Raw genomic sequence first — 22,663 nt, 5'->3', positions numbered from 1 at the left:
TCTTTATCTTAAATGGTCATTACTCAGGAAAACGATTCATTTAGCAGCAACACAGTAAGCACATGTGCAGGTTGTTATTGTGGTAATAAAGTGGTGCAGGAAAATAAGTGACCAGGAATAGTCATACACTAGATATGGATAACAATGCAAAGGGACATGAAGTACATATCATTATAGATTCAGCATAGGAATAAGATGTGATGCAGGGTGGGCCTGAATAATGGTTGCAGCTGTAAAAATAACTGATGGAGATAACCAATTGTACATGGGCCCAGTTCATCAGATTTGAATTAAGTGTAATAGATACACAATAAATCAACTTTGAATGGGATCCTACATCTGGAAAGCTTCAGTGGTGTGAGATTAGATCAGCCTTTGTGTGAGGAAGTATCCGTCCAGCTGCATTTGAGGGCACTGACATCTCTATCACGTGCAGAGGTATTACACACCTGACCACCAAAACAATGAAGACATTTTAAAAGATATCATTAAAGCATTGCGTTAATATTTTGTACTGTATATATCCATCGCCACCAATGTGTCTCAAAGTGCTGAATGTGAGACCAAAGTGATGAAAACATCTTCAGCCTTTTGGGGTTATTCATTGTCTTCAGTGGGTTGCAATCACATCGAGGTACTTGGTATTGACGTGTGTGTGTGTGTGTGTGTGTTTGATGGTGTGTGGGTGGATGTGTGTGTGGGTGGTGGTGGGAGGGGAGAGTGTGATCAAATTTCAGTTGCAAAACTTGGCGTGTTGTTGACATGTCAGAGTAGGTGTGGTAAAGGAGGGAGGGCATTTATCAAGTGTGCACTATATTAGAGAACAGAGCAACTACAAGCAGCACTGGACAAAAGGTTCTCATGCCAGCACATCCTGTGAAAGACTGAACGTGAGCAGGTACGTCTTTCTGCGCGCCTTTGAAACAACCTCAACCCTCGTGTCATTCTTGCTGCTTTTGTAATCCTGATTTTGTAAACATGTTGCTTTGTGTTCCAAGTGATGAGTTTAATAAGAGATAACTGCAGAGAGAAAATCCAGCCATAATTTATCACAAGCTCACTTGTTTTTTGTAAAACGTCACTCGGTACGCTCGAGATAAAAACAGCTGCACACAGCTGGAAACCAGAAGAGGATTTGAACATTTTTAACGAGGGGGGTCAACGACATAACCTTTTTTCTTTCACAAGAGCTCAGAGGGGTTTGTGATGGAAAATATCATATCAACAGCCAAAATGTGCTTGGCGAGGAGGGTGGGAATCTGTTCTTCTTTTTTTTTGTTTAGCTCTGCTCTGTGATTTAATCTGTTTGTGTCTTTGCAGCGATCCACACAACAGCAGCCACAGCCATGAATTCCCAAGCTCTTTTCTTTATTCTGATCCTCTCATGCGTGCACCTGAGTCTTGCACAAGGTAAGTGAAACAAATCAGATTTGATTCACAACAGAACTATGAAATTATAATAGTAAATTTGATTAGTTTGCCAATATAACTGTGCTTTAAAAAAAGCTCAATACTGTGCAGGTAACTGTTTTAGCATTTTACACTGTAATTTAAAATGTAAATATATGGACCTAGCTCTGTGTATGACTGTGGAGAATATGTGGGGTCTCACTTTGACCAAATTCGGTTGAATTATGGCTGCAGCTGTATTTCATAATCCACATTCCTTTAGATTGTTACTAAATCCTCTCTTTCAACGATGTGAGTTATTCTGCTCACAACCTCTTACCACAACACTTCACTCCAAAGTGTAATCTGTCGAGGCTTGCTGTTATAGACTTCTTTCATGTGGTAATCTTATGACGAGTTTGAAAAATAGAAAAAAAACACACATTACTTTTACTAAGTTAAATAAAACAACTTCTTTTTATAAACATTTCCACCTCAGCAAAATACAGAACAACTGGGCAATTATAGATTGTGGACATGTTGTGTGCACATTGGAGTAAAACTGGCAGTTTCTTCATTGATGAATCTGAATTGAATTTGCCATTCCTCATTCTTCTACTTTTCAACATTCCTATTGCTGATTTATACTTTTTAGGTGATCATTGCAGCTCATGGCTGACTTTTCAGTAGTTTCATTACAGCTAAACATTTGAGGTATTACAAATTGAGGGAAAGGGCACGGTATGAAAAACTAAATTCTTGCCATTCCCCTCCCCCCAAAAAAAGTGAATTAAAGAAAAGTATTTTGGAAATTACTGCACGTTTATGTGAAACAAATCACTGTAACAATATGTTTCAGAAACAAGTTGTGTGTGTGTGTGTTAGTAAGATAACACACACAATAAATAACATGATTCACTTTGGCTATTTTTCAATGCTGAACCTAAAATCTCTGGCACTTGCAGATGGGGTGATGGGAAATTCAGAGATGCTGTTGGTTTAGCCCCAGATATTTGCTTTTTGTGGTTTTCTTTGGTCGAAAAAATAATTTGATGACATACAATTGAATCAGTGATTTGTGAAAGCCATGATTAGTTTTGCTGTGTTAATATTGAATTAATAGTTCACAAATTACAAATATAAGAAAAAAACAACGAATAAATAGTGCACCCTTTGGCACTTTTCATTCATAAGTGTTATAATAAAACAAACGTATAAATATAACCGCAACTTACCATTGTTACAATTGAGCTATATTGTTTCCTTCATGGACCCTAACTAGAGTGTACAAGTTGTGTGATTGCTTCATTTGAGTGTCATCTTTAAGTGAGGCAGTTTATCTCTAACCCTCTGTAACTTCACTCTCTCCAGGCTCGTATGGCAACTGCTGCCTCGGCTATCTTAAAGGGATGACAGGAAAAGTAAAGAGAAACATTGAAAGTTACAGGATTCAGAAAACAGATGGTGATTGCAACATCAGCGCTGTTGTGTGAGTAACAAGTCGTATGTCCTTCATTGTTGGCACTTAGCGAGCATTCTGATACATTGTTGAAACTTCCCACGATAATAAGTTGCCAAAACTAATGGAAAAAGAAACAACCTGCTACTGAGCATATAATCCTTCCAAGCTCAGAGCAGAACGTTTAAATAACTGGCGTCTCTGAATGCTAATAAAACCTGTTCAGTAAGCTTGATGATCTAAAATAATAATACTAATGTGTGCAGGTTTCTGATAAAGAAGAAGCGAACACATAACAAACAGTGGACTCGCTGCACCAATCCGGATGACATCTGGGTCCAGGAGCTGATGCGGTCTGTGAATATGAGAAACCAGAATTTGGTAAAAAGTTACACAACACACTCTCACAATGATAAACTTGAATTTCCTGCAGAGAAACTAAATGAACGTGAGAGTGTAAATCTTCACTATAAAACTTTTGTCTCCGTAGGCCACTTAAAGGAGAGAAACAAGAAAGGAATGGGCGAGAGGAAAGCAGATGTTTCACCTCCGATTTCAGGCATCATATATCACCTTTGACCACATGGATTGTGTTTCAGTAGGTATTTCATGTGCTGACAGAGAATGTAAATGTGCACTGTTCGCTATAACACGAACACATACCCTCAATGTTATTTCCATATAGCCATATATAATTCACTTATATGAGCCATCGCTATGACTGTTCATTTCTCTGTGATATGCAGCACCTGCTAGGAATGAGCCACTGTTTAGCAGCTTTGAAATGTATTTGCAGAGTGTGTTTGTGCGCATTTGTTTAAGGGTGTGTGATGTATAAAAAAAGCTGAACGTTTTTTGTACGACAGATTTCCATATTTTTATATTAGCATTATAATACAATTTTGTGTCCTTCTGTGTCAAATAAAGAGGCAATACAAATCAGACTCTGGTTTTCTATATTAGTTTATGATGAATCAGGAAACACCAAAATGTTTTACATCAGTTCTGACCTGATTTGGTGATGCAATGGTTGATTTTGGGGGATAAAAATGCACCATTCCTCCCTGATGAGATCTTAACTGGATATCCATGAAAGCAGGCACAGATTTGATCCAGTAATCTCTCAGAGTCTGCATTTGGCATGAGCTTCAACCAATAATTATCTACATGAGCCATCCGCTCACACTATAAAACTTGGCTCTCAGGACAGTTGGCCTTAAAAGCTGTTTTTCATTGGCTTGATGATAACGATGGTAAAGCATTGACACTGAAGTTAAAGATCTACCATGTCTGTTAAAGATTCTCAGCCATGCAGATTAGAAGAAGAAATCCAGTCTGTATTTAAACAATGCTCAGGCTCCGATGTGTACATTGAAACAGGTTTCGTGTTGTGTAATCATTTCATCTTGTTTATACTGGTTGTGAAGTGATCCCTTCATAATGAGCTTCAATCCAATTGATCTACAGTCTTCATTTAGTGCAAAGATGTATTTCAAAGTTTATACAAAGTTAGGCTTCCGTTGGACCACTGTTGCTTCCAAGTTCCCATCAATAACAGTGCACACAGCACACTAATAGATGGCAGCTTCATTATATTTTGCCTCAAGAATAAATACTGTACTTCTATTCTGGAATGTTACCTGGCCAGGTTCATTTGTTGTAGGTTGATGGAATAGCTTTGTTTCGGCAAATTTACCATGAGAACACAAAATAAACTAAACACGAGAAAGACACAAGGTTACGTAAAAAGTTAGGACCCAGTTGACGTTGAGTAAGTAATTGTATTAACAAAAAGCAGCTGACACACAGTAAACCTGGATTTGTTTGGGGTCCCTGGGCAGTTGCCCATTTTCCCAGTTGGTAATCCAGCCTTAGAAGTTGAAGGATATTTGGTTCGTGGTTAAGTCTTGTAAATGTTTCCCTACTCAGCCGAGACCACGCTCATTTGCCAGTATAGATTGATGAACTGTGAAATGTCCTAAAACGTCAAGTTAAGGGCATCATGGCGGCCTAGAGGCCAAGACATGTACCGTCTAAACCACAATGTCCCCGGTGCAAATCCAGCTGGGGGCCTTTGCTGCAGTTCACCACTTTTCCCTCCTTCTATGCTTCCTGTTTATTTCTCGACTACATAATAAGCAAAACACGCATGAACTCTTAAGCTGTGTCAGTATGTACTACGTTCCATTCATAGTTCTGTTTTTGCAGTTAGTATACAGCAAAATCAACATACTTTATCCTTTTGTGCCAAAAGGAAATCACATGCGCCAAGACACATCTGTCAAACTGCAGCTTTGAAGATTCTGCCAATTAAACTTCATAAACAAACGGCAACAATGTTCTCACAAAGATGTTGTTTGTTTTCTGAGGCATTGTTTCTGCTGTTACTTTTAACGTCTTCCAGCTGTGAGAAGCGCCTCCATTTCTGCATTGTATTGTGAGACAAGCATTTCTTCCGATGATTAGTCCGAAAGGCAATCTGCCATGTTAGCGTATTACCCAACATTAGTGTACAATCACAATCTGGGACTGCGTTTAGAAAATCTGACCTCTCAAACATTGATCAGACCTGATTCAATTTCATTTCATACATGCTTTTTCTTTTAATAGCCGAAAAAATGACTCGATTATATTTGATGTGGGGGTTGCCCACACTCCCTCCAGTTTGTGATTGTAAATGTAAGTGGCCGTAGATCAGAAGTTTATTTGTCTAGCAGGCTGAAATCCTGCAGATATTATGTCATCTCTCAGTTCGGCTACATTCATCCGAATGTACGGTTCAGCTACATATTTCAGCGTTAGAGTAATCGAGCTCTGGTCTCTCTCACAGTGGGCACGGTCCAGAACAAGAAACCAGACCTAGCCAGAGAAAACAAAAAGCCGGTGTAGACGGTTGTCCTTGTTTTTCACTCCGTGAAGCATTAACAAAGTACTAATCACTTACCAGGGTGTCACAGTTGACCCTCTTTTGGATTCAGATTTCTGATGTGAAAATAGTTGATGTGGACTGAAGTGGAGTGCAGCCCTGAAGCTGTTTCGTTCTTTCTCACCTCTGGCTCAGTTCGTAAAAGTTTTTATATGATTCCTTGCTACATGAGAGACGTGTTAGAACTCGCTCCAATTGTACCTTAAAGATATTCACGCTTTCGTGCCTTTCTCTTGAACATTAGTGTCTTTTAACACCCACAGTTATTGATTGCAAACACTATAAACCTAGACTGGTCACGCATTGATAAATGTACATAAAAGGACCAAACTTAGTGGTTCAGTAACTACTGACTAAAATCGACATTTTGATTTTACTCTCAATAGTTTTGGGTAAGAGTGAAACTCTTTGCAGCAAAATTCATCCACTGGTGCTCAGGTTCAAGAGGGTAAGTAGGGAGGTAAACCGCTAACTATCCTACAGGGTGGATATAATGATAGAAGCACATGTACTTTATTGTAATACGTTTTAAGAGACCTCCATTCCCTTTTTATATTTCCTGTTGCACTCTCCCGTAGTTGAAAAGGAAATTGTCTATGTCAGGCAAAGTGGTTACTCTTTCGCAACCATCTCAAATGTGCTTTTGTACAATAGATTTGTCATTCAGCCAGAGCTCAAGACAAGTCTTTCACTGCCAAATGCAATCATAAACAAACACCGACTTGTTTTTCGGGTTGACATCTTAGCTCCCCATGAAAATCCCAGAGGGTAAGGAAAGGTACACAAACAACGAACATAGTTTATATGAACGTGAAAGAAAAGCAGAAGAAAAGATGCTTATTAAACTTATTTTCACTCATAACTTTTTAATTTTAGTCACATTTGTTACTGGATCAAACACAGTATTGTATGAAATCATGATATGAGATCGTTTCTGAAATCTTTTGTGGCATTTATGAGTTGTTAAGAGACAATAAACATCAGATTTTAAACTGATTAAACAATCATTATTCCCCAATAAATTAAACTTCTGAGTGACGTTAAAATCAGGAATATCATTTTCTGATTTTCGTTTAAAGATTTTAAAATCTGTTCCGTTTTGGTATAGGCTTTTTATACTAAGCTAAAGGCAAGCTTCTCTCGATGTTTAATAAACCTGATAGACATGTCATGCTCGCCCACCTTTGATCACGTCAAAGTGAATGATTTACTCTGGTTTAAAACAACTTACTCTCTCGATGCATCAGTTCAGCCCATGCAACCTGGTGAAACAGGAGCTGCAGAAAGATAGTTGGTTGTTTAACTTTCACTCTCTGTCATAAGGAACATTATTCACAGTTGCATGATAACAGTGATTTTCACACGAGTCATATTGAGCAAGAGCAGGCTTTCTAGATAAACAGCAAGTCAAGACTCCTTATTGGCACTCAAAGGGGCCTTGATAATTTGTACTCCCGCCCGCACAATGTGTAGACACACCTGTGGGAAACGGCTGCGGGCTGCAGGTTCAACACTTAATTGCAAAATGTGACGCTTATCATGGTGTCACTCACTAATCAGAATTAATGTGCATGTAGACACTGGCAGAATTGGCGCTAAATTGCGAGGTGACAGTAATAGGCAAGGAGTGATGCCTGGCTCCCTTCGATGGGAATTCACAACTTAAAAAAAAACCTCACAGCTTAATGCTTCATAACTCTGTAGAGTTCACAAATGCATCATATTTCAACATCAGCACTTTTACAGAAAGTACTTGAGATGGCTCCAAAATCAGTTCCTGCAAACTGGCTCAAAGGTCAATGTTTCTTCAAACTTCAGGGCTTATAAGGAAGCCTGAAACGTTCAAGATCTCAGTGGAAATCTCTCTGTAAATAGATGAAATCCTGGCTGGAGTCGAGCATACAGCAGAAAAACACATTCATATTATCCTGCCTGGAAGGAAAGATGAGGCGATTTAAGAAGAATATTTAAGAGTCATTGTTTGACAATACTGTTATTTTGGTTAATGAATTCAGCCTTACTCGTTGCTGTAATTGTTAATACAGAGTAAAATGAAGTTCAGGCAGTGCTCATGAAGCATTTATAAAAGTATTCCCGTAAAAGCATAAGCAAACATTAGCACACTACGTAATATCGATGTTCATAAAATAATATTAAAATTGCGCAATATGTAAAACAATCTGTGTGGTCCAGACTTTTTGTGACAATCATGAAAATATGACTAGTGTTTATAATATAATATATATATATATATATATATATATATATATATATATATATATATGTTATAATATAACAAGCACTTTTTATAAATTAAGGCATTTTAGGCATCTGTTTTTGTCTAAAACAAAAAAGCACATTTAGGTTTGCTGCAGACTGTTTTTACATTTTGTCTTTTGTTCCGGCCTCAGGTGGGCCTAATTTTGTTCTTTGCCTGACGTAACCTTTTCCCAGGACATTATTCCAGAGTCTCAGGTTTCATTTCTGTTACCTAAGCATGTTCGCACTCTATCTTATTAGGATTACCCGTAGCCTTGGATTAGTTCAGTAGATGTACTGACGAAGATGGATTGAAAGATGCTGATGGCCATACAGTGATTGATGAATGTCGTGCGTCAGTAAGCTTTTGTTGGTGATGTAATGATCAGAACAAAAAGCCATAGCAGGTTACATAAGAGAGGCGCCCTAGTCCATAAGCTATAATTGATTTACACTGTGGGACAGAAGAACCCTCCGACTCAGACCTCAACCTCCATTTGTTTGCCATTTCAGTCCAGCATTGCACAACTGAGAAAAGTATTTCTCAACATGCAACCAAACGTCTCGCAAATTAAGTGAGCCTGAATTGGACACATGCGTTTGTGATGAAGTGCCACAACTAAAGTAAGTCCAGTTCAGTTAATTCTCTTTACAGTACAACACAAACAGCCGTGGGATCGTGTTTGTCCACAGGTGCTACAGTCCACTTCTTGGGACTCCCGTACTCATCAGGGTAAAGCGCTGAATAACCCACTGCCTCCACTGTCCTCCTCTTCTGGACCCGATGGAGAAGGATCCGGTACGTCCCCGTCAAGGGGCTCCTAGAGTCCAAGCAGGGATTGTTTTGGAAATGAACTGTCGTAATACCCAGATCTGACAGCAAAGCCTTCACCTCCTGCTCCTCCACACACAGAGCCTGGTTGGTCTGGGCAAAGTGTGCCGGGGACAGGGGCAACAAGACATACGGACGAGGGTACTCAATCCCAATCAGCCAAGCACTGTTTGTAATCTGTGTGAGAGACGAGCGATCAACAGGCACAGGCCGCAGTATGCCCTTAATCACCAGCTGGCATGGATTGGGCACATAAGATGGGATACTGTAGGCCCCCTGAAGGATGCAGCGCTTCAACCTCCCAAGTTTGTCCCCATAAAAGGGCATAGTGCCCGTCACCATGAAGTACAAAAGAATACCTAAGGCCCAGGTGTCTGAATAGCATCCAACGTAGCCTTTATCCAGAAACAGTTCGGGTGCAGCGTATGGTGGTGAGCCGCAGAAGTTGGTGAGGAGATCGTCGGGGCCTTTCTCTGTGCTGAAGCCAAAATCTCCGACCTTGATGCAGAAGCTGGTGGTGTAGAAGATGTTCTCCGCCTTTAGGTCTCTGTGGACAATGTTGTTGTCATGCTGAAATATTACCAAAACAAAAAGGGAAAAATCTCAGGACGGGTTCCGTTTTGACATTTTAAATGGATTTTTAGGGATATAAAGTGTTATCAATCTATGAAAAACAATAATAACTTAAATGCTCCTTCAATGTTATTTCTTGTAATGTTGCACTTTTGTTAACTCCACTATATTTATCTGACAGCTATAGTTCAAAATATTTTTAAAATTAATATTTAAAATAAAAAAATATGAACATAACATATACATCTGAAACTTGGCCCCAACCATGGCTCTCTAAACTTCTCCCATGGTTTCACCTAAATGATCAAAGAGGTAAAATTATCCAATATTTCACAATAAAAGCAAAAAGACAATTATCAGTCTATATAACACTGCCATGTCACTCACAGGGGCCATTTTTCTGCATCATGAGGACATTTACTTTTGATCATTCAAGTACAATTTGCTGAAAATACTTTAGATTTTAACATTGTATTTTCAAACTGTTCTAGTACTTTTACTTTCGTAGAGTATCTGTGTAGCTTTTCTAACAGCGATTATCATTATTATTAACACTACTGAATCTTAGATGGTTATGTTTTTTGTTAAGATATAAAAGTCCACTCTTATGGGGCATTAAGGGGCTTAAGATGCTGATCATAACATCCCTAGTTGAAGACTGACAGAGAAACATTTGTTGCATGTAATCTCCCTTCATTTCCTGTCAGCTCTTTACAGGCCACTATGAAAATAAAGGTAGAAATAGCCTCCAGAAATATCTAAATAAGCATATATGCATACCAATAAACTTCAGATAAATATGGTGAAAACATAACAGATTGAACCTTTAAAACAATTTGACAAACTCAACTCTAATTCAGGCTGGAATGACTCATATGAATCATGAATACCTCAAAGACCCAGGGATATGAGGCACAGACTGAGCACAGCGCTGTGCAGTATGGTGACCACTGTAAGACTGACATTGAAGCTCACCATGTGTTTAACAGCAGAGAGGACTTGTGCAAAGACCAGCTTGGCTTCCAGGTCGTTAAGCTTCCCCCTGGTGGTGATTCGGGAGAACAGGTCGCCACTGCTGCCGTACTCCATCACCAGATAGAGCTTCCTGCTGGTCTCCATCACCTCGTACAGCCGCACTATGTTGGGGTGGCACAGCTTCTCCATGCAGCTGATCTCTGAGGAAGTCATCGGCTGGCTCCTCTCGTCCATACGCAGCTTATCCATGATTTTAATAGCAACTCTCTCTGAGACAGAAGAGGGGGGAGTGTGTGTGTGTGTGGGGGGGGGATTAGATGTTAGCGAAGGATTTAGAGAGGGTCCAACAAGGTGACAGCTCAAAATAAGAACGGACAGTTCTTAAGACATCTAAGCCCATGGGACATGCACATGAGGAGGTATTTTTGGTGCAGCACTATTTTAAGGTCTGAGAAAAATGTGGCTAAGAATCATGAGCCCAGCTACTGCTAAAACTGCGCGCGCACACACACAAAAGAGTAGTTTTCATAAAGGCATTTCGACAGAAATACATAAATCCACTGCAGGGGTCGGGGAAGATCTGGGGATCAGAAAGGCTTATTCAGGAGATCAGCCTACTAATATTAGTCATGTACAACAACAAACTGTGTATATAAAAGCAGAAAAGGCTTAAACATGGCTGCCCACAGGAATGGAGGGAATGTGCTTCCTGCCGGATATGATATTCATTATCTTTAGATTCAAACATCAATCAACCAGCAACCCCCTTTTTATGCACAAGCCCTATAATACAAACTAAACATAAAATTGTAAATGTTCTTGAATCAGAAAAAGGTAAAAATGTTGTTCTCCATCTTTTTTTTTTAATTCTACAAATTTCCTTCATATGTCTTTACTGTTGTGTTTTGCACGCATTTCAATAACAACAATGAGCAACTGCTGTCAGTCTTTGGGAGCTTTGAATTCTTTCCACAGATAGAGTCAGAGGGCTCCGTAGCTTTGTGCTTTCAAACAATGTAAAGTCTGTTAAAGTTGAGAGAAGAGTCATAAGAAAACTGCTTGTTATGGGTTAAAAGAAAAACATAAATAACTTATGACTCCTGACCTTTCGTCAAGGCCTGGATGCCCAACCTGACCGTGGCGAAATTGCCCTGCCCGATCTCTCCACGCAGCTCGTAGAAGCCGACTCTTCGACCGAGCATCAGGTCGTTGACGATCCTCTGGTCGTGGGCCATGTCGTAGACGACCCTCTCAAACGGTGACTGCCTCATCCTCTCTGCTTCAGTCAGCTGCGGGATGGCACATGTGGCAGCCGAGGCCGGCGACTTCTTGGCTATCCTTTCCACCACTCGAGCCTCGTCTTTGGATTATTTGCTCTCCTTCTTTGGCCATAGGCGTGCTTTGATGGCTTGAAAAGAAATTTGAGAAACAAACAATTTGAAAGCCATGAAGATATTTGGGTTACTAAAAATACATCAGCACCACCGTGTGAAATGAGCATGTGGAGCTTGTTCCACAAAACAATATTAATACTCGGATAAAAGTACTTTTTATTCAGTAATGTGTACGGAGGAAACAGCCGGGGACACTCTTAAGTTGTTTTTGTGCTGGACCTACAGGTCAATGTGGGGCGGTTACATGTGTAGAACATTGGTAATGAGATTGACCTTCACGTTACCTTATGAGCTAAAAATGTCTGGCCTCTTTCACAATAATCCTAACCTTGTTTAACATGATTTTATAAGTTGTAGGTTCTGTTACAAGATGGAGGCAAATAGTAACTGATTATGTAGATTTGAAGTTAGTTTGCAAATATACATATTTTCTATTGTTTTATCCTTTTGTTGCCGACATTCAGTTTATAAATGAACTTAAATTAAATCTATTTCTCAGGATACGGGGAGCTCTTCTTTTGACGTTTTATTATAAGACTCTTTACACCTTTCTGGTGTCGCTTTGTGAGTATTTTATCAGCTTTGGAAGTCCAGACGATGCTGCTGATATCATCAATTTCAACACGTTTGCATTCATTTTTGTTTTTAATGATGGACAAAAGCAGGATGCGTCAACCTTTCCTGTTTTATTCTGTTCTGGGAACACAAGTTCATATTCTTTCCACACAGTTCTCAAGTCTCAGCACATTTATTTAAAAAAAAAAACTGGCCAAAGTATTCATATTTTCCCAAACGGAAGAATATTTGAAGTAAATTCTTACGTACAGCTTATATCCTGTTTCTTTTGTTTTTACAGGAAACAGTTGATTAAGGTTCAGCACTACACAAAGAGCAACGAGCAACGGGGTTAGATGTCAGATTGTTCCTCCGTCGAGGCTTGAGCTCTGCAGATATAACCTCTTCAAACGACAACACTTTTGAAGAACTGAGTTAAATGAAGTTAGATGCAATGGTTAATAACACTGATAACTGACATTAAACTTCTGTTAATCTACAGTGTAATAGTACTGTCTACCTCCTCCTGGTCATTGTGGGCTAAATTTAGTTCCCGGTAGGCTTTAAGTGGCCAGGATTACGATCTTCTTTTAGACAGCAGATTTAGGCACAATACAGCATTAGTGGGTCTAGTCAAATTCAAATGGCTAAAATAAGTCGATACTCGATTATTTCAAACATTTTTTCTCTTTTCTTTTCTTACTGCTAAACTTTCTTGTATTGTATTCTGCACATGCTACTTGTTGCTGTCTGCACTTTAACATGAAGCACTTTGAATTTACATGCAGTGAATTATGCTGAACATGTCAATCACATTGCCAAACAATTTAGGGCTAAACATAGATGTATATTTAGACGTCACACAGCCATTTGGCTGTTGAAATAGGCTAAAAAATAATAAAGAACCTTTGGAAAAGGGAATACAAGTAGTAAGTGTTTGAAGACTTTTTGTCATTTAAAAGAAATTTTTTTTACGAATTCCTTTCAGATTGGATAGAAGCCAGGAAGTAGTTTTGGGTTATGGAGAATACGGTTGGCTGGTGTTTAGCTATTGTAGCAGACTATTGGTAAACCATAAATTATTGATATTAGTTTGTATTATCTAAAAAGCAATCAAGTCCTCAATTTCAGATGTTAAGTCATTAATTGAGGGTTAAATCATCCATTTTACTGATGAATTAAAGTAGTTAAGAGTCAAAGCTTTTGTTATTCTGGAAGACAAACACAAGCAAAGGGTTTATTCATGACTTGGTACCCAAAAGTTATTATTTTCAATAGCCAATAACTGATCTATAAAGCATGAATAAACTATATATTAATCATTATTGAAGCCATGAACCCTTTTGGGTTTTATTAGAAAGTGGTACCCACATTTCAAACAATACAATACTTTCTGCAAACTTTTCTTAAAATCTGACAGAAATATTAGAATGAAGCAGATCAATTTACCTGGGAGCTGCGGATCCTTCATGTCCGTCCCTCAGGCTCACCTGACTCTCACTGAACACGTGAATCGAGCCTCAGAGGACTAAATCACTCGTCACAATCCTATTACCACAGTGTATTAGTGTACCGCTCATCAGGTTATTATCCGACATAGACAAACGATGGAAATGCTGCATACACACTTTTAAAGATAAATAGTTCCTGTAGGCTATCAGACAATCTTGCACCTAGTAAATTAGTTGCAAGTCTGTGAAAGTGTATATATAGATATATATATCTATATATATATATATATATATATATGTATACTTAAGTTTGGCATAGACTCAAAACAATATATAACATACTACATTGTGTGTGAATTTAATTGTTGAAACATTAATGTTACACATATTAGCAGTAGGCTAATGTTAACAGCTAAGTTTAAGGGGAATTCAGGGAACTCTTTTGAGAAGGAAAAATATGACTTAAAGAGGTCATTATTATAGCATAATATGATGCTAATAAAAGATGCGGTTCAATATGTGCTTACGCTTGTTTACATAGTGGAGCATTTAGCATTCGCTTTGACATTTCCCTCAGGAGTTGGTGGAGACCAAAACAGAGGAAAAAAGGCTGAGCAGAGAAACTACTCCAAAAGAAAGCTACTGTTGCTACATGTCGCCTGTTTGCTTACAGTTTGCCATGTTAACGTCACTGGGTGTAAAATAGCTGCGTTATGTTCACAGCGTGTTTCTGCTGCCACCAAGTGGACAAAAAGCATTAACAGAGAAAAGGTTCGTTTTATCCAAGTCAATTCCTTACTGGTTGAAGTAAGAGGATAATATTCCTCATCTATTGTATTGCTTTCAAAATAATAAAAAAATAAAAAATAAAATAAATAAATAAAAAATAAACGTGATTCACAAGCATCAACATCTTGACATAGCCTCACCGTGCAGGGCAGGATTGACGTTTACTTCTAGCCAATAGCCAGAGCTTGGTTCACATTCTGACCAATCACCGACGAAGATTGGTTGGCGGGAGAGGAAAGGGCGGGGCGTCAGAGTGACTAGCTGACGAATCAGCGCAGGCCCCTCACCGAAAGGCCGGAAGCACATGCTGGCGCGCTGCTGCTGATGTTGTCATCTTGGACATGTTGCTAGAAATCGGTAGTGATTTGTCTGTTTTTTGAAGTATAACTATCGGTTTAAAGACGGAGAATGGCAGCAACAGTGGCTACAGCCGTCACCCCCACGGAGCCCGACCCGGACCAGTGTGGGAGTGAGGAGGAGAGCCGCGGGGCCGAGGCGGAGGAGGACAGCACCCAGCAGCAGACGGGCCCCGCGGCCGCCGCAGTGAGCCACGGCAGACTGTCCAAACTCCCGCTGGCTCGCATCAAGGCGCTCATGAAGACCGACCCAGACGTGTCACTCGCCAGCCAGGAGTCTGTGTTCATCATCGCTAAAGCCACGGTAAAAGAAACGCGAAGGAAGTGCGACAGCAACTCTGACTGCTTTACGTTACTCCCTGTGCTATCACAGCGCGAGAGTCGACAGCTAGTCACTAACGAGGTCTTTATCCTGATGCAATATGATTATTATCTGTAGTATATCATCAATGTGTTAAGTGAAGTTTATAGTGAACTCCACCAGCTAAATTGGGGCCTAAACCTGCAACCATTGACGTACTTTCACCTGTTACACTCATCAGGAGAGTTGTCCTCTGTCATTTAATGTCATGTTTATAATGTAAAGAGCTATATAACGGACTTTAAAAAAGGTACCATATGCGAGCTTGCAAGAACCTAAATGAAAAAAATATATATAAATGAATATTTATTTAAAGTACTTTGTCTGCTCGATGCAAGCAGCGCGTGGGAGTTAATCATTCCTACCTTTACAAATTTCTGACTAAAAAGTGAATGAATATTATATATCAAGGTAAACCAGGTGACACAGCATGTCCTATACTTGACAGAAAAAATTAATTAAAGTCAGGAATGTGAAATGCATTGTGCACAATTTGGTCCCATTTCCTTTGGCTTCAGGTTGAAATCGATACCGATATCAAAAATCATACGAGTTATTCCTATTAGGTTCTGAATTAGATTTAGTTTCAAATGACAAAATATTCATGCATTTCCTTCTTCCAGGAGTTGTTTGTCGAGATGATCGCCAAAGATTCCCTGGTCTACGCCCAGCAAGGAAAGAGAAAAACTTTGCAAAGAAAGGACTTGGGTAAGTGCTGTAAAGAAGTTGTGAATGCGGTTTGCAAATACACAGTCATTGTTTAAAGCAGGATACAGTGTTATTGATGTTTTGCTGATGGGCTCAGACCAGATCACAACAATTTAGATTGTGTGAAAATATAAATTACTCATTTAAGTTGACATTGCGCTGATTTTTGTAGAGGAAAGTAGATCATCAACATGTTCACTTGGCTGTTGACAAACCTTTATTTAAATGAAAAGATGTTTAGAAACCTGAAAGCTCTTTTGTCTCCCATTTCCCTTCTTTACCTCTACAGACAACGCAATAGAGGCCATAGATGAATTTGCATTTCTTGAAGGTAAGCCTCACCAGGACATTTTTAGAGCCTTTTTTATGCCTCATCTAGTTAAATTTATCTCTCACATGTGTAAGATAAGAATACATAACATAGAGCATGTTCATGCAAATGTGTGCACAAAGACTGTAGACATTATTGAGCACGTTCCTATATTGAATGCATGTACCAGTACAGTTTTGTTCTAATTATCTTTATTTTTCTGTAGGCACACTAGATTAAATGCTGCTCCAAATGACGAGAACATTGAATATCTGCAACCATCCAAGAAACCTTCCGTCACAGGGACCCAATCTGTTGTGAACATCTTTCTGCTACTTTTCTAAGTCAACGTCTCAAAATGGATATTTATAAATGCTTTTCTACAATGTCCCATTAAGATATTTCACTTTACTTTCAAGACATCAGTGGTAAAATGTACATTTTTTTTCTGTAAATATTTGTGAAATACTATTTGTGAAGTACAATAGAATAAATGTAAGTTTTGAACAAACAGTGTCTGTCAGAATCAATCTTCATCAGTTTCATACCCAAATTTGCAAAATAAAAATTAATTCATAAAATGATATTCTACATATTGGTAAAACTAGACAAATGTACTAAAAACAAAGACATGTTGCACACTCTTAGTCCCAATGTAACTATTACTATAAATCAACTTTACCTATTAGTCTCACACTAGACTCAGGCTGGATATCTAACTTTTTTCTTTTTTTTTTAACATTAGATCAAAAGGGTAGTTTTGATATGGCGTGCTGAGGACTGCAGTGCAAACATTTTTCGTGACTATATATGTCATTTTGCAGCATTTCCCTCCAGGGCTCCGTCCTTTGCTATTGATATTTTTGTTGATCTAATGACTAAAATTACCCTCAAATTAAATACTCGGGAGCCAAATAAACTAAAAAAAAAAAAAAAAAAAAAAAACTGATTAGAAGACATGAAAATCATGTAGACTGAATCGGTCTTCCTCAGGAAAGACACCAAGATGTTTCTAGATGAGAAGCAAAACTCAAACCACATTGTTCTAAATTACTTCATTGTATAGCTTCCTTCTGGCTTCCTGTACAGTACAGCTCAGCGGGACCATTTTTAACGTTCTGCACCAAAGTGCGTCAACACCTCTGTCCAAGGTGCTGATCCCCGGACCTCCGGAGATGAATGAGCTGTCCAGGGTGCTGCCTTTGTTGACATGTTTATGAGGAAGACTTCCTGCTACTCAAAATGCCAGGATGTCATCTTAACTGACTGGATTTGCGACGTTAAAATCTTCATCGTCTCGAACCCCGGCTCCGGCTCCGCTAGTTGCATGTCGATGTGTCCTTGAGCAAGACACTTAACCCCAAAATTGCTCCCGTAGCTGTGCCTACGGTGTAGAAATGTGATAGACTCTGAATTGTAAGTCGCTTTGGATAAAAGCGTCTGCTAAATGACTAATGTAATGTAATGTCTCAATGACGATTTGTTGCAGTTACCTTCTTGTACCGATTAGAATTTTCCACCCGATATGTCAATTGGGACCAAAAGACACCGACACAAAGCATGTGTAAAAAAATGGAAAGTATGACTCAGAAAAGATTTTAACTATGTATACTTTTACCCTTCAATATTTAGTCCTGCCCAGCATTAGTCTGGATCTATTTTTAAGTAAAGAACAGCTAGACAAAGATGTATTTGACATAATGGTAAATTAGATCACTTTATTTTCTCAGTGTTGACAGTAAATCTCCTCGGAAAAGTGATCAAATTATAAATATGTCATCAGCATTTAATACTCCTTTTTGCTGCCGCAGTAATACATTACAGTGCAATACAAGCCAGAGGTGAAAGTTATTTAACTTGGTCAACACGGTGACTGATGTACGACACTGAGAAAGTCACAGAGCTTTGAGTTTGCATTAGGAAAGTATCTGAATATCTCTAGACCCGAGATGTATTTTGTTCTTCCTGGCAGCATTTGTCAAACACATACAAACGGGTTCAGTTTCACACTCTAGGCACAGTCAAGACCCCTTGAGTTTTTGCAGCAGGGATTTTCAAAATAAATGCCTGAGTGTGTTTAAGCTGATTTTCTGGGTTTAGTGTTTCTGGGAGTAATGAAACAGAGCTGTGAGAAGCACAGATGTTTGGTTCCAGAAGAGCACCAGTCAACTCCCTGCAGAGGAATGCCTGACTGGCACAGGGTAACATGGAGTGCTCTTTTATAATAAAATATAATCACATGTCAAAGGATTGGACATCATTTTATTTCCACAGTCAATAAAGACATTCCATTAAGTAAATCTCATGTGAAAAGAAAATGTAGAGCCTCCCCCTGCCCAGAGCCGGACACGATGGCCTGATGATCCTTCCATTGATGGGAAAATGGCATGCTGAGAGAATAAACTTTTATCCTTTGCCTTTGTTGGTCTAGCTATTTTAAATACAACAACTAGTCAAACAAATTAGAATGACATTTGTAATCAATCAGACAAGATGGTCCAGTGTTTCCTTTGCGAAACGAGATAAGATAGGAAGCACATTTCCTTGACATTTAGAGAATTCGACCGGCTCTTATCACAGGTGCCACTTAATACTTCTTGATCAATTTACACGTACACACACGCATGATGCTCACAATGACGGGATGTATAGCAAGTATGATGTTTAGCATGCTAGCATTAGCTAATGGAATGTCATTACTGTGCAGCTCCTTGGTCAGAAACTAAAGAATTTAAAATGTTGACCTAATGATGACAGTATGCGGAAAGGTAAGGGATCACCAAATATAATTCGTTCATGGACTCAAATGTCTAAAATTTTTGTCATACCAGTTTCACTTAAAAACGACAAATGTGAACATCATGGTGGCAGAAAAAAGAAAAGTCAGGAAATCAAATTAATTGGGAATCTGTACCAAGTCCCATGACTACCGATCCAATAGTTATTGAGGCACTCCACTAACACAAAAAAAAAAAAGTAATCCCAGGAGAGTCATTTCTGTCCAGATCAAAGTGTTGGACTGACTGACAGAACAACATTGCAAGTCCCTCATCCAAAAATCTGCCTGTCCGCACCGCTAACGCTCACTAATTACATCTGGTTTGTTTATTCCGTTTAAAAACTTGTTATGAGCTGGAACTATTTCTTTAAATTGGGAGCATACATCATATAAATGATCTCAATGTCTTTAGGGCAGACAAGAATGACAAAAATGTGCTGTTCATCCTTCTGCATTCCATACTGCTCGTTGTCGGTTTCAAAACACCTCCCCGTTTGCCTGCCGCAATTCATCCCTTAGAAATTCCATGTAGGTACAGTAAGATCTGTTAGGCCGCATATTCAGCACAGTGAACCGTGTCCTCCGACATCTGCAGGAGGCCATACTATCCCTCCATACATCTCAGGCACTCCACCCCCTTAAAGAGGAACACTTTATCCCATCAGCCACACTTTTCACTGCTATTGCTTCCATTTCTGATCACCCACATGCTCGTGAGTCCGCTCACCTTGACAGATACTTTAATTGCAGCAAAGATATGCAGAAAATGTATCCGTCTCAGAAGCCAACCTGTAGTCATGTGGAAGGTATGTTTTTTCAGCTGACATTCCAACCTGATTTCTTGGGTCAATTTCTTGAACAGCACACACACACACACACACACACACACACACACTTTACCCCAACCCCACCCTTCAGTCCACAGACTGCATATTTTCACATCCAGGGAACGGATATGTATGCCCATAAGAGACATTGTTGCCTTTTTGTCTGAATATTTCTTAGTTCTTCCACCAAGTGTTTCAGGAGCCAAAGGATAATTTGTTCAATGTTCTGATCTGTTTTACCACAAGAACTTAGGCAGGCCCATATTGTTCTACCCTAACAAAATGTGTCCATTACATGCCCCACATTAGTGTCTGAAGCAATATTTCCTTGCATGATGGTCATGGTTCCAGCTCATGGCTCATGGTTCCAGTATTGCCCTGCCAATGTACTTAACATTTTTCCCTTTCCAGAGGACAGAATGTCCAACGCTTTCAGGCTAATGAAGTGTGATATATTGTTTTAATTTGTGAGGTTAAGTTATGTATTTTTAAATCATAGGAACACTTTTATAACAGATGTCTCCTCTATTTGGGCAAGATTACTTTGGAATCACCCCAAATAGTTTGTGATAATGTCATGTACTAAAAACATGAAATAAAACATAGTTAAGCATGTTGCATTCCTGTCATTTTCTCCTTGCAGATATCTAGCCAACATAAATAACAGGTTTCCATGCCTCCTAGCATATCTACAACGGGGAATGATAACAGAAACCTTTTCAGCCAACTAAACCATCTATAAGTGTCAGACTTTGGTGTCAATCCAGCAGAAATAACTTCAGGGAAGATACAAATTTCTCCTCCCTCCAACAGCAACCTCGGCAGATCAGAATGAAGAGCAGCCACATGTTACATTTTTACTGACTACACAATCCAAAATGTTTGCTTAATAGTTAGCAACCAAAAAGCAAATTCTTTACCGAATCTGGGTGAGTGACAGACTTGAACCCAAAAGCATGACACAGAGGCAATCATTGTAACAAGAAAGTTCAGTCTTACTTAGCTCATGGCAGGCAATGATCAAAAGAAATCAGGTAACCAGATCCAACAAGGGGCAAGCAGGGGAATCCAAAGTCCAAGAATCAGGGAAAAAAAGGATTAAACAGGCAAAACCTCAAAAAAAACCACTGTAAGCTAAGCAATGAGACAATGTGGAATCAATGGATCTGTGCCAGGAGATATAGAGAGTGGCTGATGAGGGAATGAGGTGCAGGTGGGGAGCTCAGGTGAGGGGCATGAGGCACGAGCTCAGACAACAGGAGAGTTAGTGAAATGGTATAAAAATAAGGTTTGCAAGCATTGTGAGAAATAAACTGGTTTTGAACAAACTGGTATTGTGTCTGGGGTGACCTGGTGGTCTAGGGGTAAACGGGTCATGTCTGTACACTTTTGCATCACTGCATCAAGATAAACCACTAGAGATCAGAAAAAACAAGATTTTCAGCTAGCGTTACGTTGCTCTTTAAAGTTATTTTGAAAGCGTCAGTTTAGCCAAATCACAATGAAACACATTTTCTCACTTGCGCCTTTCATTTAGAGCAGAAATTTGAAGCTATAGTAAAAGACAGTATTGTAAATTGCTGAATTCTGTTCATCATCAGTGCCGAGGACATTGTTCCTCAACATTGCTGCAAGTCGTTTTTGTTTTGCTTTGAACAACATCAATTGCATTCTATGCACCTCCATTGTATTTGAGTGGCATTGCTGTTTCACTGGCAAATATCTAAAAACCTCATCTAATAAAAGATTGACATTGTCTGATTGGCAAGATAGTAACATGGGTTTGGATGATTTGGGTGGCGAGACCCTTTTAGGACATGGGAAAGAGCAGTGGTCCAAGCAAAAGGCAAATAACAAAAACAATCAAATATTTTTACATGGTATGAAACACAATCATGTGTTTCCTTATTAATAAGATTCACAGCTCAGTTATTAATTAGCAAGAAACATTGAACACTTTGCCAATTTAATGTGTAAGAAATGAGATGTAGCAACATTTTTGTCATCTGTCATAGTTAATCAGGCTTTTGATCAATCATTTTATAGACTGTTGTTGTTGGCGGCATCGTCTGACTTTGGCATCTGTGTTTGTCATTTTTCTCTACCACAAGGTCGGTTCAAAGGAATATCTTGAAACAGATGCCGGCCTACATCAATTTATCTGGTTTCTCTCTGTGTAATCATGTCCGGATGCTGTTTTCTGTTGAAGCCTCTCTGTAATGGATGTAGATGCTTGACTCTCAGAAAGAGCCTTCAGCTGGTTCTTGTGGTGTTCAGTTATGGAAAGTAACAATTTTATTATGATTAATGGCCAGACAGGGGGAGGCTGCAAAGACATATTAAGGGCATATTTTTCAAACATCTGAATCTCTTTATTGGCCAAATATATTCCATTTACTTGGTGAAATTGGTGCATTGGCATGAGCCAGACCATTAAAGAGAAATAAAGGGGAAAAAAAAAACAAAGGCTGGAAAAACCTAAAGCACACGCCTTGGTTTCATATTGGCTGCCAGACTTTTGACAGAAGTTTCTTCTGTAAATTAAAGACCCGATTAGAAGTGCCAAACAAAAGAATGTAAGATTTGTCTTTATTTGTTTAAAGAATCATTTGTGACATTTATCACTAGAGTCTCATAATGCACGCCTGAAAACAAGCTTCATTGTGAGTTTGAAATCAAACATACAGCGGTGTGTCATCAACGTAGAAAGATGACACACC

The 22,663-nt window shown here is 39.1% G+C and overlaps 3 protein-coding genes across 4 annotated transcripts; 2 read left to right on the top strand and 1 right to left on the bottom strand.

The window, feature by feature from the left end:
- Positions 1-731: 731 nt before the first annotated feature.
- On the top strand, positions 732-3,790 carry ccl25b (chemokine (C-C motif) ligand 25b). Of its 2 annotated transcripts, XM_076088600.1 has the most exons (5): positions 732-898; positions 1,321-1,410; positions 2,761-2,878; positions 3,115-3,229; positions 3,339-3,790. In XM_076088600.1, exons 2-5 carry the CDS (start codon positions 1,347-1,349, stop codon positions 3,345-3,347), a joined length of 306 nt encoding a protein of 101 aa, XP_075944715.1. In that variant the 5' UTR covers positions 732-898; positions 1,321-1,346; the 3' UTR covers positions 3,348-3,790. The 2 variants fall into 2 exon arrangements, with proteins under 2 accessions (XP_075944715.1, XP_075944714.1); XM_076088599.1 differs by lacking the exon at positions 732-898 and having other exon boundaries at positions 1,139-1,410.
- Positions 3,791-8,620: 4,830 nt separating this feature from the next.
- Positions 8,621-11,663, bottom strand: LOC142946964 (serine/threonine-protein kinase NIM1). Its single transcript, XM_076088598.1, has 3 exons — positions 11,519-11,663; positions 10,414-10,682; positions 8,621-9,435 (listed from the first exon to the last, which is right to left on the bottom strand). Exons 1-3 carry the CDS (start codon positions 11,646-11,648, stop codon positions 8,683-8,685), a joined length of 1,152 nt encoding a protein of 383 aa, XP_075944713.1. The 5' UTR covers positions 11,649-11,663; the 3' UTR covers positions 8,621-8,682.
- Positions 11,664-14,893: 3,230 nt separating this feature from the next.
- On the top strand, positions 14,894-16,860 carry pole4 (polymerase (DNA-directed), epsilon 4, accessory subunit). The gene is made up of 4 exons (XM_076088597.1): positions 14,894-15,262; positions 15,943-16,027; positions 16,317-16,358; positions 16,564-16,860. Exons 1-4 carry the CDS (start codon positions 15,011-15,013, stop codon positions 16,575-16,577), a joined length of 393 nt encoding a protein of 130 aa, XP_075944712.1. The 5' UTR covers positions 14,894-15,010; the 3' UTR covers positions 16,578-16,860.
- The last annotated feature ends 5,803 nt before the right edge of the window (positions 16,861-22,663 follow it).

The sequence above is a fragment of the Anarhichas minor genome, unplaced genomic scaffold, assembly GCF_050575085.1.
Source record: "Anarhichas minor isolate MPS153535 unplaced genomic scaffold, ASM5057508v1 ptg000010l, whole genome shotgun sequence".
Classification (NCBI taxonomy): Eukaryota; Metazoa; Chordata; class Actinopteri; order Perciformes; family Anarhichadidae; genus Anarhichas; species Anarhichas minor.
The sequence above is the reverse complement of the archived record's forward strand: the minus strand, read 5'-3'. Positions and strand labels throughout refer to the sequence as shown.

Coding starts and splice junctions, on each gene's coding strand:
- ccl25b (XM_076088600.1), top strand. CDS start 1,347: ATGAATTCCCAAGCTCTTTTCTTTATTCTGATCCTCTCATGCGTGCAC. Junction 1,411..2,760: donor GCACCTGAGTCTTGCACAAG/GTAAGTGAAACA, acceptor CACTCTCTCCAG/GCTCGTATGGCAACTGCTGC. Junction 2,879..3,114: donor TGCAACATCAGCGCTGTTGT/GTGAGTAACAAG, acceptor TAATGTGTGCAG/GTTTCTGATAAAGAAGAAGC.
- LOC142946964 (XM_076088598.1), bottom strand. CDS start 11,648: ATGGCCCACGACCAGAGGATCGTCAACGACCTGATGCTCGGTCGAAGA. Junction 10,683..11,518: donor CATCCAGGCCTTGACGAAAG/GTCAGGAGTCAT, acceptor CTTCTGTCTCAG/AGAGAGTTGCTATTAAAATC. Junction 9,436..10,413: donor TCTCTGCTGTTAAACACATG/GTGAGCTTCAAT, acceptor GTAATATTTCAG/CATGACAACAACATTGTCCA.
- pole4 (XM_076088597.1), top strand. CDS start 15,011: ATGGCAGCAACAGTGGCTACAGCCGTCACCCCCACGGAGCCCGACCCG. Junction 15,263..15,942: donor TCATCATCGCTAAAGCCACG/GTAAAAGAAACG, acceptor TCCTTCTTCCAG/GAGTTGTTTGTCGAGATGAT. Junction 16,028..16,316: donor TTTGCAAAGAAAGGACTTGG/GTAAGTGCTGTA, acceptor TTACCTCTACAG/ACAACGCAATAGAGGCCATA.